This window comes from Alosa alosa, chromosome 2 (assembly GCF_017589495.1).
Source record: "Alosa alosa isolate M-15738 ecotype Scorff River chromosome 2, AALO_Geno_1.1, whole genome shotgun sequence".
Lineage (NCBI taxonomy): Eukaryota > Metazoa > Chordata > Actinopteri > Clupeiformes > Clupeidae > Alosa > Alosa alosa.
Window position 1 is genome coordinate 6,931,564 of NC_063190.1, and position 12,158 is coordinate 6,943,721.

The 12,158-nt window shown below is 43.2% G+C and overlaps 1 protein-coding gene across 1 annotated transcript; it reads right to left on the reverse strand.

Moving 5' to 3' along the window:
• Nucleotides 1–35: 35 nt before the first annotated feature.
• Nucleotides 36–11,341, reverse strand: adamts8a (ADAM metallopeptidase with thrombospondin type 1 motif, 8a). Its single transcript, XM_048232110.1, has 9 exons — nt 10,294–11,341; nt 8,094–8,333; nt 7,231–7,360; nt 6,419–6,586; nt 4,720–5,006; nt 3,476–3,662; nt 3,020–3,192; nt 2,724–2,899; nt 36–2,563 (listed from the first exon to the last, which is right to left on the reverse strand). The coding sequence occupies exons 1-9, from the start codon at nt 11,032–11,034 to the stop codon at nt 1,828–1,830; spliced, it is 2,838 nt and encodes a 945-aa protein (XP_048088067.1). The 5' UTR covers nt 11,035–11,341; the 3' UTR covers nt 36–1,827.
• Nucleotides 11,342–12,158: the final 817 nt, after the last annotated feature.

Below are 12,158 nucleotides of genomic sequence, written 5' to 3' on the forward strand. Positions count from 1 at the left end.
TTTTTATTATTATTATTATTATTATTGACAGTGAAGAATGCCAAATATTTGCGACAATTTCAATAAAAGAAGTTGAAAAAATATCTCAGTCGAGACTTATTTTTAATTTATGATCTCACTTTCAACAATTCTGGATAGACAGCAGCATCAAGAAAAATGTAACAAACAGATGTCCGAAGGTAGAAAAAAAAATAAATAGCTTAAAAGGAAGCTATAACAATAGCATTGTACAGACCTTCATTGAAGGGATAGAATGCTTTCGTTTCAGATCTACATATATAACAAAAATCTCCCAATTTGCGCACCTGGAATGCCATAACACTCACATATAAAAGATATATAGGTCAGTCTTGTTTCATCCCCAACATTAAATGCCATAGTGATGCTGTCTCAATGCTTAGCCTACTTTTCATAGTTAATCATGGTTTCTACATCATCATTCAACACAATGGTAGAACTAAGTCCTTTTCTCTCATTAAATATTTATCTACAAGTCAAGGGTGACTGTACCCTCCTGGTTGCACACAACTCTAACTGTCTAACTGTGTTAGAGTTAGGCCTATACAAGAAACTCTGTCTATGGGGTAAGTAAAACAAAAAAGAAATTGCTGTATCTTAATTATTTGAAGTAGGCTATCATGTGTGAATTACATTACTATAAGGATCAACCCAAACAGTAGAAATACACACATTGTTCGTGCTAACATGGAAATTCTTTTTGACTTTTTTCTTTACAATACGAAAAGATAACCAAACTAGGCCTTCCTTTTCTCCAGAAAAGTCATGTTCTGTGATCTGGTAATCGTTACCTCAGATCATGGTATGATAAAAAAAAAAACTTGCAAATGAATTAATACATAAATCAGCTTAACCCTACTAAATAGCTTTGTGTTATGTGTGTAGTATAACAATATCTCTGTTCAACGGAGGAGTATTGTTGTATCCCAAAAGATGATCCAGTGTTCCTGAATTAGTGAAATGTTCAAGATTCTGCAAGTTTGATTAACCAGCTTTCTCTGCGGTAGCTCCTATTAATGTACATACAGTTTCTGGCTTTATCTGATCAGAGTATGTAATTATTCACTAGCATGATTACTCAACATTCACTGACATGATTACATATCAATCAGATATACATTTTTTCCCTTGTTTACAAAAAAGTGGTCGTCATCATTGTTTGGACTCTTCACAATAAGTATTTAGATCTTTTTTTCTGCAAAGATCAATGAAAATAAATAGTGTTTTGTCAGCTTTTAGGCAGCCACCGAGCCTTGATCCTGTTCAGTGTGGAGTGATTAAACTAACCCAGGAGACGATGCTTTGTGGATTAGAGGTACTCAACCAGCCCAGCGGAGTCTCAGCAGGATTTCTGTTTGTTTGTTTGTTTGTTTGTTTGTATATGTATGTATGTTTGTTTTGCAAGGGTTATGCTCCTTTGTTGAAAGGATAAATATAGACAGTATCTTCTACCAACAACCATTAAAGAGAGTATTAAACTGGTAGCCTATATCATTTGAGGTAGATCTCTAGGGGAGGGGGAAACTTCAATAGTGGTTATAATAACAAGGCGACATCAAAGAAATGATCAACAAATGAAGTTAAGTTAATCGTTGATATAGGCAACATTTCTAGGACCAGAATGGAAATCCTGGCTACTTTTGATAAGTAACCTCTCCATTCCCTTTCTACGCTAAAGCTTCCCAGCTGATCTGTGCAACAAGGTCAGATGGTTAAGGAAAAGGGAAGAAGTTTGTTCACTACATTTGCTATGGATCGCGCATCTATCAGGCCCGTCCCTCTCTCACACACACAGTCCCATACACAGCCTCAGCAGTCCTGGTAAAAGCACTCTCCCGAGACAGCCTCTGGCCTCTTGTCTGGATTACACAACCCAGGGTCTACCGCCTTCCCAGTATAGTCCAGGCAGAGGACGCTTCTGCGGCGTTCTCCAGGCCCGCATGTCCGCGAGCAGGCTGACCACGGGCCCATCTGCCACACGGGACACGGCAGGTCCCCGCAGGGCCGGATGTCGGCTGGCCGCAGGTCCATGTCACAGAAGTAGGACAGGGATCCCACCCCGTCCTTGCACTCCACGCTCCTGCGTGACCAGCCTGAGCCGCAGGTCTTGGAGCACTCGGACCACTCGCCCAGGACCCACTCATCGCCCCCAAAGGGCAGGAGAGCATGCGGGGACACACGGTCTGAGCTGGGCGGCTTGGCGAAGGGAACGTCTCTGGGGAGGAAGAAGGTGTACTTGATTCTTGGGGGAGACTCGTCTCCCGCCGTGGACAGGACTTGCACCGTGATGGCCTGCTGAAGCTTCTGGAAGCTCAGGATGCGCTCAAGCGTGGTCGAGGATCCACTGTAGCGGAGCACAGCTCCAGGGACCGAGATGTACTGCTCGGACGTCGAGACGGAGAAGTTGCCGTTCAGGATGTACTGGCCGTCCTCTTTCTTTATAGCCAAATAGTTGCCATCATGTTTGATTCCACGGTGGCTACGCTGTTTGATGTCGATGTTGGTTGCCCCAGAGGGAATGGTTACAACATCATTGTAACCGTATCTATGAAAATAAAGTACAAGAAGATCTTCACCTTTAGTCCTAATTACACCTTTTTGCTTTGTAATTATAACCATAAATAATATGTAGTGTGTCTAAGACCATTATGTCAGTATTATATAAGCATATAATCCACATCTGTTAATATGTTATTCATGCTTACGTGGCTTTATTCAGCGCTCCTGTGATTTTCCGACAGGATGAGCCATCACCACCACAGATCCCGCACTTGTCAAATCTTAGATTGGAGCCAATGACCTGGTCGCAGCCAGCCTTAATGCACTGGCCCTGGACACAGATGGATGTGGTGTCTGGGCCACAGGTGGTGCCATCTATGACCTAAACAAGCGGTAATAAAAGATATTGTATTTCACACTGACGTATGGACAAGGTTAGAATAGTGACAGCAGAAACGTTGGTGACGTAGGCTCTTTCTGAAAAGCTGAAAGTAGGGTGTACCTTTGGTTCAAAGACTTTGAATTCACTGCTCCCCTTGGCTCTGCAGAAAAGCTTACATCTGTCGCGCGGGGACACGCCAGCGTATTTTGGAATCCATTGCTTGATGTTCCCATTCATATCCAAATACCGGTTGGTATTATACCTCTCACATTGCTCCTCTCTGAAGCTTTTCCCTATATGGGGTGAAGCAATTACATTTACATTTTTTCCAGTGAAAAAGCGATGTTGCAACATTTCAATTTTCTGTTGGTGTCATGGATATTTAGCAGCACCACAGGTGACAGATTATGATTAAAATGTCATTGCCTCCAACCTCTCTCTCTGTACATTTATAACTCAAGAGTCCAGGAGTAGCAGTAATTTTGTGTTAACACTTAGCTAAATTACAGACCTCTCTAGTGAATAAACTTGTCTTATTAAATTCCTACATCGAGTAAGAGAAATGGAAAAAGTTACCATGATCCTGCTGGCAGGCCTGAATGTTGCAGGATTGGTATTTCACTCTTTGGCCCATGCAGTAGGCTCCTCCGTGTTGAGGCTCTGGATTGGTGCACTCACGGCGGGAGAACTCGACACCCCCACCGCAGCTCAGAGAGCAGGGACCCCACAGGCCCCACTCACCCCACCCTCCGTCCACGGGCACCTGCAGCACACGGACGAATTATGTCTCAAACAGAAGGCTACACTGGGAATGCTTAGGCTGCATGTGTGGTCTGTTTGACAAATTTGATCAATCAACCAATCAGTTAACCAACCAGCCAATTATTCATTAATTCATTCAATCAATCAATGAACCAACAAAATAACTAATCAGTTAATATGTAATATACGTATGTATATCTATCTACCTATCTATCTATCTATCTATCTATATACTGTAACCATTTATATTGGTTATGAAATATGATTGGTTATCTAATATAAATGCTGAGTACTACGCTATGCTACACTCCTGTGTCACTGTGCTGGCATGTTTCCACTTCTGGCCTGACACACGTGTTACAGCCGCCCGGCCATAACCCCCTTCTAGGCCTGGTGCTCAAGGCATGTGCAGAAATAACACATTTCTTTTCTGAGGGGCTTTCTTTATGAGCTGGCCGAGACAGGTCTTCTGACAGCCAAGCCGTCTGGGATCACAAGCGAGTTTTTAACGGGCCGCACCAAATATAATCTCTCTTTTTAAAGGGGGCTTTACTGAATACAATGTGACTTCTTTTTAAATGGCTTCTCCAAAAATAATCCGCCTTTAAAAAAGAGCTCCTCCAAATGTACTTGCACCAGCTGCAGTCAGTTTGGCATCTGGGATCAGAATTTAAAGTAGATCAATTATATTAAGATACTCTGTTGAGGGCAGCAGGGAGCCAAAAAGGAACGTGTGTGTGTATGGGGGGGGGGGGTGGGGGGGGGGTTCAGAATATGAAAATGTCAATACACTGACAAGGGGAAGGACTCTCTATGCTTCAAAACAGTGCGGTGAGACACATCTGTCAGGGCAAGCCCAAGATTGTTGAAGTGGGGTACAGAGGTAGAGAGAGTGACTATACAGCCTCAAAAAAGGATTGCGGCAATAAATCTCTACAAAGACATTTTTGGCCATCATTTCTGAAATGCGTCTGCTCTGACAGGTAAGCATTGTGATAAATCAGGTCGCGGTGACTCAGGCAAGGCAGGCAGGCAGACAGTCAGGCACGCATACCTACCTCAAGCCTCTCCTCCGTCTTGTTCACGCAGTCGCCGCGGAGACACAGTCCATCCTCCCCTCCGCAGGGGGTCCCGTCGGCCCAGGGGAGGCTTCCGTTACGGGTGGTGCACTGCTGCTGACCCTCCTCGCGGCACCACAGCTGGGAGCAGACCTCCTGGGCATCTGGGCAGTGGCCAAAGTCCTCGCCGAAGACCTGCTGACACTGCCGATCCAGCCCGTATACGTGACCCGGGGGCTCAGCTGGCAGGGGGAGCGTCTGCTCAGGAGGATCCAGCAAACAGTCACCTGGAGTGGCACGTGAATGGACACAGTCAGACAGGCAGACAGACAGATGCATGTTGAGACAGCCAGAGGCACAGCATAAAATATGATGACTCTGCTGAAACATGGCTTATACACTGAGAATACAAACAAATAAAGTTCACTTGCAAACAAAGCAAAGCATGATCCTTTCAAATCTAAACCTTCATTTGCGGGAATCACTGTAATTACAGCAGGCATAGTCAGAGCTCTCTAATTAGTGGCTGCATAAGGAACAAAAGCCTTTAATTCACGGATAGTAACGTAACTCTTTTGTCCGTGGAAATACATTATGTCGCTGTGGCAATGTAGGTTAGCCCTCTGCAAACTCCATTATGTATGCAGGAGCACAAGGACAACATACTACTTGAAGAACGGCAAGAAAATAAGAGGGACCTGTTGTACAACTAGTTCACTATGTACCTGTGGCAATATTCAGTCTGGTTAAGACAACATGTGCTTGGCTACACTCGATTTCTCTGTGAAGGAAAACAGTTGTTAAAGCTGGAATGCGTGACTCACAGCAGATGAGTCAGAGGAGTAGAGAGCGAGCGCAAGCCAGAGTGTAGACTGAAATATCGACAATATAAATCAACAAGTGAAGGAGATACGTCTGCTATTCTGCACTGCAAGTCTAGCTCTGTCTTCCCTTTTTCAGCTTTTATAGGGATGTGGATGTAGTGTCAGTACACCCGTAAGAGCTGAATTCGGGCTCTGCTTGTGGTAGCGAACCTGAAATGCCTTCTACTAACAATCTGTGGTATTTCTCCACCTGATGCCTCCCGCTGGATTCCCGCTAACCTGACTCGGGGGTGGGGTGGTGGGGGTGGTGTGGCTGCGGTGGGACCGAGCAGTTTACTTTGCAATGGTTGTTAGTTTTGACACTCTCAGCAAAATTACACAGTGTGGCTTTAAACCCAGTTATTAGTGGTAAGGGAGTAAGTTAAGGCAGACAGGGCATTGTAAAAAAGAGAGGAGAGTGGGAAACAAATGCAAGGGTAAGAAAATAAAAATGGTTACATTATACAGAGACGTTGTGCTGCCCAGTCCAAAACGACACTGAACACTATGGCAGGTTTCCATTCACTACATGATGACAGACTGACATTCTAGGACACGAGCCTTAAAAAAATGTTGACAGTTATGACTTTTTTTTCTTTGAGTTCTTTCGGAAATATTCTGTCCTTGGTGCCAAAACCAAATGAAAACTGAAAACCCCATGTTAGCAGAAGGAAACCCATCTGCCAGTAAAAGACACCCTCACTCACTCACAAGCACCAAACAAATCCATGTGACAACCCTATTTCCAGCATCACATTTTACCTTCAGCGTGTGTCCCTATGGCAAATATAGACACAAGGTAACAATGTGTTGACACAGTGAAACCCAGTCCTTACCATGTCCATTGTCAAAGAATTCGGTGATATATTGAGCGCTGCAAGGTGACCATGGAAAAGTTTTGTTGAGGTGGACAAACTTTGGGGCCATCATGTGGTGTCCGTCAAGCTGCCCGAACCACTTCTCACAGTTCCTGGAATCATCGTGTGGCATGCTGAGAACGTGCCCTTAGAACAAAAAGGGCACAGGAGAGAATTAATACTCTCTCAAGTGTAACAACCATCCCATATTCCACTTCCATTCCATGTAGTGTTCCATGCAAGAGTCTATATGTCTTGCAGTGCTACCCACTAAGGGCCTGCAGAGTGAGTCACTAGAGATTTTTACATACAATTGAGGAGAGCCTTATTTAAAGTAAAGGAGCCATTCTGACATGACAGGTCTTTTAGACAGACCGTCAAAGTGTCCTGAAGAGCAGCTTTCCAAGAACAAGTGCCCACTGCTTAGTATAACTACATGATACCAGATTTATTTATAGTGGTATAATGTTATCCTGTTTTATCTCAGCATGCCTTGCCATGTTGATCCTTATGTAACTCTTTGTTTACATAGTATCATTCTTTCAACGGCTGTTAGTTCAGATTGTTTGGATCACTCAACAAAACCCTCAGTGACGCGTCAGTTTAAATGTGACAATGTGACAGTGTTTGAATGCAGGATAAGTCCTGAAGTTTCAAGAGCACTGGGAGGGAGGTTAAATGCACATTTTGTATGCAGGAGCCGAAATTAGATCTCTCTGGCAGAGATGCACAGTTTGAGTTGTCATAGTTGACATAGACTGGCTGGCCGCAGGAACACAGGGCACACATACCGAGCTCGTGGGCCACTGTGAAGGCAGCCTGAAGGCCATTGTCCTCGATAACAGAGCAGCTTCTTTTGGGGTCACACATGGTGCCTATATCGGCGACCCCGAGGGTGTCACACTTGTTTCCGCAAATATCCTGGAGGTGAGAGCAAGTGGGAGAGAATGTGTGAGGGAGAGACAGACAGACAGAGAGAGTGAGAGAGAGGGGAGACACACACAGAGAGGAGGAAAGGGTTAGAGTGGGGAGGAGAGGGGGACACTGATATCCAGACATCGCTCCATTTGTTCCAGACAGACGGCTTTTTTTCCCGTGCAAGCTCTTGCCAGCAAAACATATTTGTCAGTGTTTCCATCATAAAATGAAGCAAATACATGGCAGACTGTAGACTTAAAGAGAGGGAGGAAATTTAACTCTCAGATCTCCACAGCGTCCAGTCCAAGACTTCACAGCCCTTTACATGCCTAAGTTAAAAAATCAACGTATGTTAAAGATATCTAAGTCTCACTGTATAAGTAAAGGACCACCAGCAATACTAGACTGACAAGCACAAACACACACATTGATACCACATGGGGTTTAACAAGCAATACCTGAACTAAGAATGGACCTCGTGTTTGTATTCTCATTCTTGTTTTGTTTGTTTTGATTGTTTCTACCGTATTTCATTCTTAAGGGGATAAGAAAGAATGTTGTTTTTTCTTGCATGTCTTGCATGCATGTCTTCACACTAAAGGACAAAGTAGGCTACTCTAAAACACAAACCTATCAAATCAAAACCTTGGCTTAACAGTCTACCTGTTTTCGGTAGATCCCTACAGTATATTTCTGTAGATTTCTACATCTTAAACCACGAAAGTAACAAATGTACCATTCTGGTGAAGAGGATGGCTGTGTCATAATGCTGAGGGTGCCTCTGGCTGGTTGGGTTGAACAGCTGTTGCCAGTTGCAGAAGCTGCGCAGGGCAACGCCTCCATTCCTGGACACCTCTGGGCCTTCCTCTTCATCCTCAACCAGAAACATCCTCACCACAACCAGGCTCACTGCGTTCTTCAGACTGGGGTGGGTGTAGATCTGGGCAGCCATGGCCATCATGGTCAGGAGGTAGTGCTGTAATGGGGAACGGGAACAGACGGTCAGGGAGTAAGATCCCACAGCTGTCTGGGAGATGACAAGCCACACGCAGATGAGCCACACACAGATCTAGAGCTGGGCCAGTTACCGGTAAACATCTCCAACACTTAAAGATGCAATCAGCGCCTTTCATTCGTTCCATTCATTCGATTTGGCATCTCTTTAGAATTTCATTTAAGCATATGTGTCAGAATTTCACAGTGTATCCTTTACAAAGAATATCATCTCTGTGATTGACCCAAGCTCTCTGAGGAAGGTGTGGACATTTCTCAAGGAAAGAAAGAGATGATGGCCTATAATCTATTCCTTTACACTTTCACCCAGTTAGTACAAAATAAGTCCAGCAGCCAAGTGTCCTATAGCCAAGGTATTGTCAGCACATGGTTGGTGCTTTGGAATGGACACAGACGACAGCAGTTATTTCAGTTTTATCGAAAATATGCTCTGTCCTTGGGGAGGGAGCAGAATATTTATGACAGTAAGCAAATGAAATCATCAAATGTTGCTGAGGTGCTCTCTCATCAGTCATTGTGAGAAATCCACGTTTCTAATTGCAAGTTTGGAAGTGTTGACCACCAGTGCAGTGGGTTATGTTTATATACATGGGGTAAAACTAGGATAGTTATTGTCTATGTGAAACCTTAAAAGCAATGCTCAAAACAAATCCCTGAGCCTATGGGGACAGAAATATTTAAACATTTTTGTTTTTCTTTCCATCAATAAAATGGGTGGAAGGCGCTTGAAAACAAACTCCTCTTGGCATCCCTTAACATCCAGATGGTGCTAACTAAAACTCAAGGTTTTTGTGCCAGCAAGTCTATTTCATGTCTTGCAAGGACCTATTGGGGCCCTATTACAGGAAAAACGCTATGTGTAGTATACAGGCTCCTTATTAATACAATCTGACAAAACCATGAGAAGCATGTGTTCATATATCACACCATATTGCTTGATTTTCCTTCCAAGAAATTCCTGAGAACACTTAAGAGCACTTTTGATCCAGAAATATTTTACATTTTTTATATGTGTTGGGCAGTTTTCTATTGAAAAAAAAATTGAAAGCAAAAAAGTTCCATGGAATATTTTAGGGAAAATATCTTGTTTATTATGAGCATGTACTTGGATCCATAGACGGGTTTCATGACCACGCCTTCAAGCAATGCATGTATCTATAAAAGAATCCGTTCCAAAGCAAAACCCCTGTGCTTGTTTGGCGTAGTGCTCCTCTTCTTTCACTGACCAGAACAATGAAAGGGGTCTGTTTATGCTTTGAAGAGCATTAATGGAGAGCAGCATTTAAATGTTTATGCGAGATGTTTATACTGGAAGTAGTCAAGTACTTTCGTTGTCTTCGTGAGACCTTTTAGACTCAGAAACATGCCTTACGGTACTTGCCACGGTGGCTTCACCTCGCGCACAGCTCAGAAGAATACGCGTCAGAACTGAGATAATGCACGACGCGATTCAGCTTGAAGGTTTGAATTTCTCGGCTCCGTTCCCGCCCCGCCTCCCACACATCCTCCAAAATTAATTGTTTCTCGGAAAGTAGTGGTAGTGGAAACTACTGTACTTTATAGTAATGACACTGAACTAATACTGGGCGCAAAAGACAGTCTGTGAAAAGAACTGTTTACCACAAACCGGGTGGGCAAATAATGTGGTTGCCAAGTCATCTAATCTTGTCCAGTCTTTTAATTAACATCATTATTGCCCAAACGTAAAGTTAGGCTATACAACGCAGGATTTATGGATTTGCCGTGCTAAATTTTTGCCAGTTTAGGCTATTAAACGAACACCTGTATGTCACCAAATTGAAAAGGTCCTTTTAGCCATATCATCTTGAGGTAGTCAATACCATAAAAGGTAAAGGTAATATTTTCATCTATATTACCTATGCCTAGTTATATATGGAGTAAAATAGAGACTTGTAAGTTACCTTGATTTCATCCCCGTAGAAACTTGTCATGGTGGAGTCAGCTACCACCAGGGTTTCGATGTACCTGGCAGAGGATACAAAACGTTTCTGTCTTTGTGTGACCTTGGCATCCGTCTTTCCATGGGACGAAGTGGGCCTACTGTTGGACACAAGCGGTTTGACAGCTCCAATATGATCATACAAAGTCTTTATAGCGTCTTTTGAGACAGGGAAAACTCTCCTTTTAATGACGTGCACCTGCGAAAATGACCTTTCGCTGGTCTCATTACGATGCTCTTTGGGTTGAATGAAGTATTCATCGCCATTCGTTACAAATGATCCTTGGATGCCGTGGCACAAACTGACAGCCACAACAGATTCTTGATTGTTGTTAACGGTTCCCGAGTAAAAACAATCTCTAAAGTCTTGTCCAATCTCCAACGACTCGCTGTCACCTTCGAAGATATCCTCAGGTTTGGTGCCATTAAGCAGGGCAGAGAGATGCTTCGACTTAACGTGCTGAACATTAAGTGTTGGTGCGACAAAGTTGCTGTCCGGATTTAAATGAATAGTGAATTTGTTACCAAATGCGTTTAATAGGAAACTAAGCCGCTCTACGCTCCGTCCCAATGAAGTCCAAGGCTGCTCAGCATTTCTGATACTCAGTCTGACAGGTATTATCTCCTCCGACTCAACTACTTCACCAAGCGCAACGCCGGTAAACGATAACGTGAAGAAGACAATATGCATAAAATAACCCATGATATGCTAGATAGACAGGGTAAAATTCTTCAGCTGAAACGGCACTAAAAAGACAATACCATATACGGCAAATAAATCCGCTGTGTAATAAACACTGTGCAGCCTCAGGGGCTACATACAATAAGGACTGTAACGTATTTGGGGATGAACAATTTCAGCTTGTAAGTAGGCTACAAGTCAAACAAAAAAGTATACCAAAACTACCAAAACTATCCGTTTGAGAACAACTGCAAAATTTCTCAACAGGCTGTTAACGTTAACTGAAGAAGAAAAGTTAAAAACTAAAGAACACCCTTACAGCCCACGGTATTAGCGATGACTGGTCGTGACGGCGGTATTTATACAGTCTTGCCCTTCTTAAACATACGCGGTTTATTTTTGATATCCATCAGAACTTTACTCTCTCCTCCCCCTCATGCCTCATGAAAAACCTCAACACTTTTGGGATCAGCGTTGGATCCAATGGGAACGTCCTGCCACGCCCCCCCCCCACTTTCAATAGCTCTGGTTTGACATACGGACTATTATTAACCAAGTCAGCACGCAGCTCGTTTGCGGAATGCGCAAAGTTACCCGAAGTATGTTTGGCTGCTCAAGCATTTCGACAGCCACGACTTCTTCGAGTAAACGTTGGAATAAAAAGTAGCAGCATAACTTGGGTGATACATCCAAGCCAATAGGTCCATAAAACCTACAAGAACCAAGCCGCAACTGGATATAGATCGTCACCTGCCGGTCTTTAGAGTACTAAGCAGGTCAATAGATTACATAATGATTAAATTTCACCACCACTAAACCAAAGAGTAGACAACATTAAAAACGACTCCATAAATATATGTAGCTCAAAACCCCTTTTCTACAAAAACGTTATAAATCACTGGGCAATCTCATATGCATATGCATGTGAAGCCTACTTCTTGAGGGTGGAAAGATTCCTGTGGCAAGTTGCGTTTTGTAACAGGTCTGTGCATCATCTAAAGAAAACAATAGAATATCCAGTTACCTTTAACAATGACGGGTAGATGTCATCCAGCAAGTTTTGATAGCCTAAGTTTTTTAAGAGCAAATAAAAAAAAAAAAAAATAACATTACCTCATTTAACATACACTTGTTATTATTAGACA

Bases quoted from the DNA above. Each gene is read 5' to 3' on its own strand.
- adamts8a (XM_048232110.1), bottom strand. From the start codon at position 11,034: ATGGGTTATTTTATGCATATTGTCTTCTTCACGTTATCGTTTACCGGC. The intron at 6,587-7,230 runs GTATGTGTGCCC...TTTTGTTCTAAG, and splicing joins CACAGTGGCCCACGAGCTCG to GGCACGTTCTCAGCATGCCA. The intron at 5,007-6,418 runs GTAAGGACTGGG...GTGCCACTCCAG, and splicing joins ATTCTTTGACAATGGACATG to GTGACTGTTTGCTGGATCCT.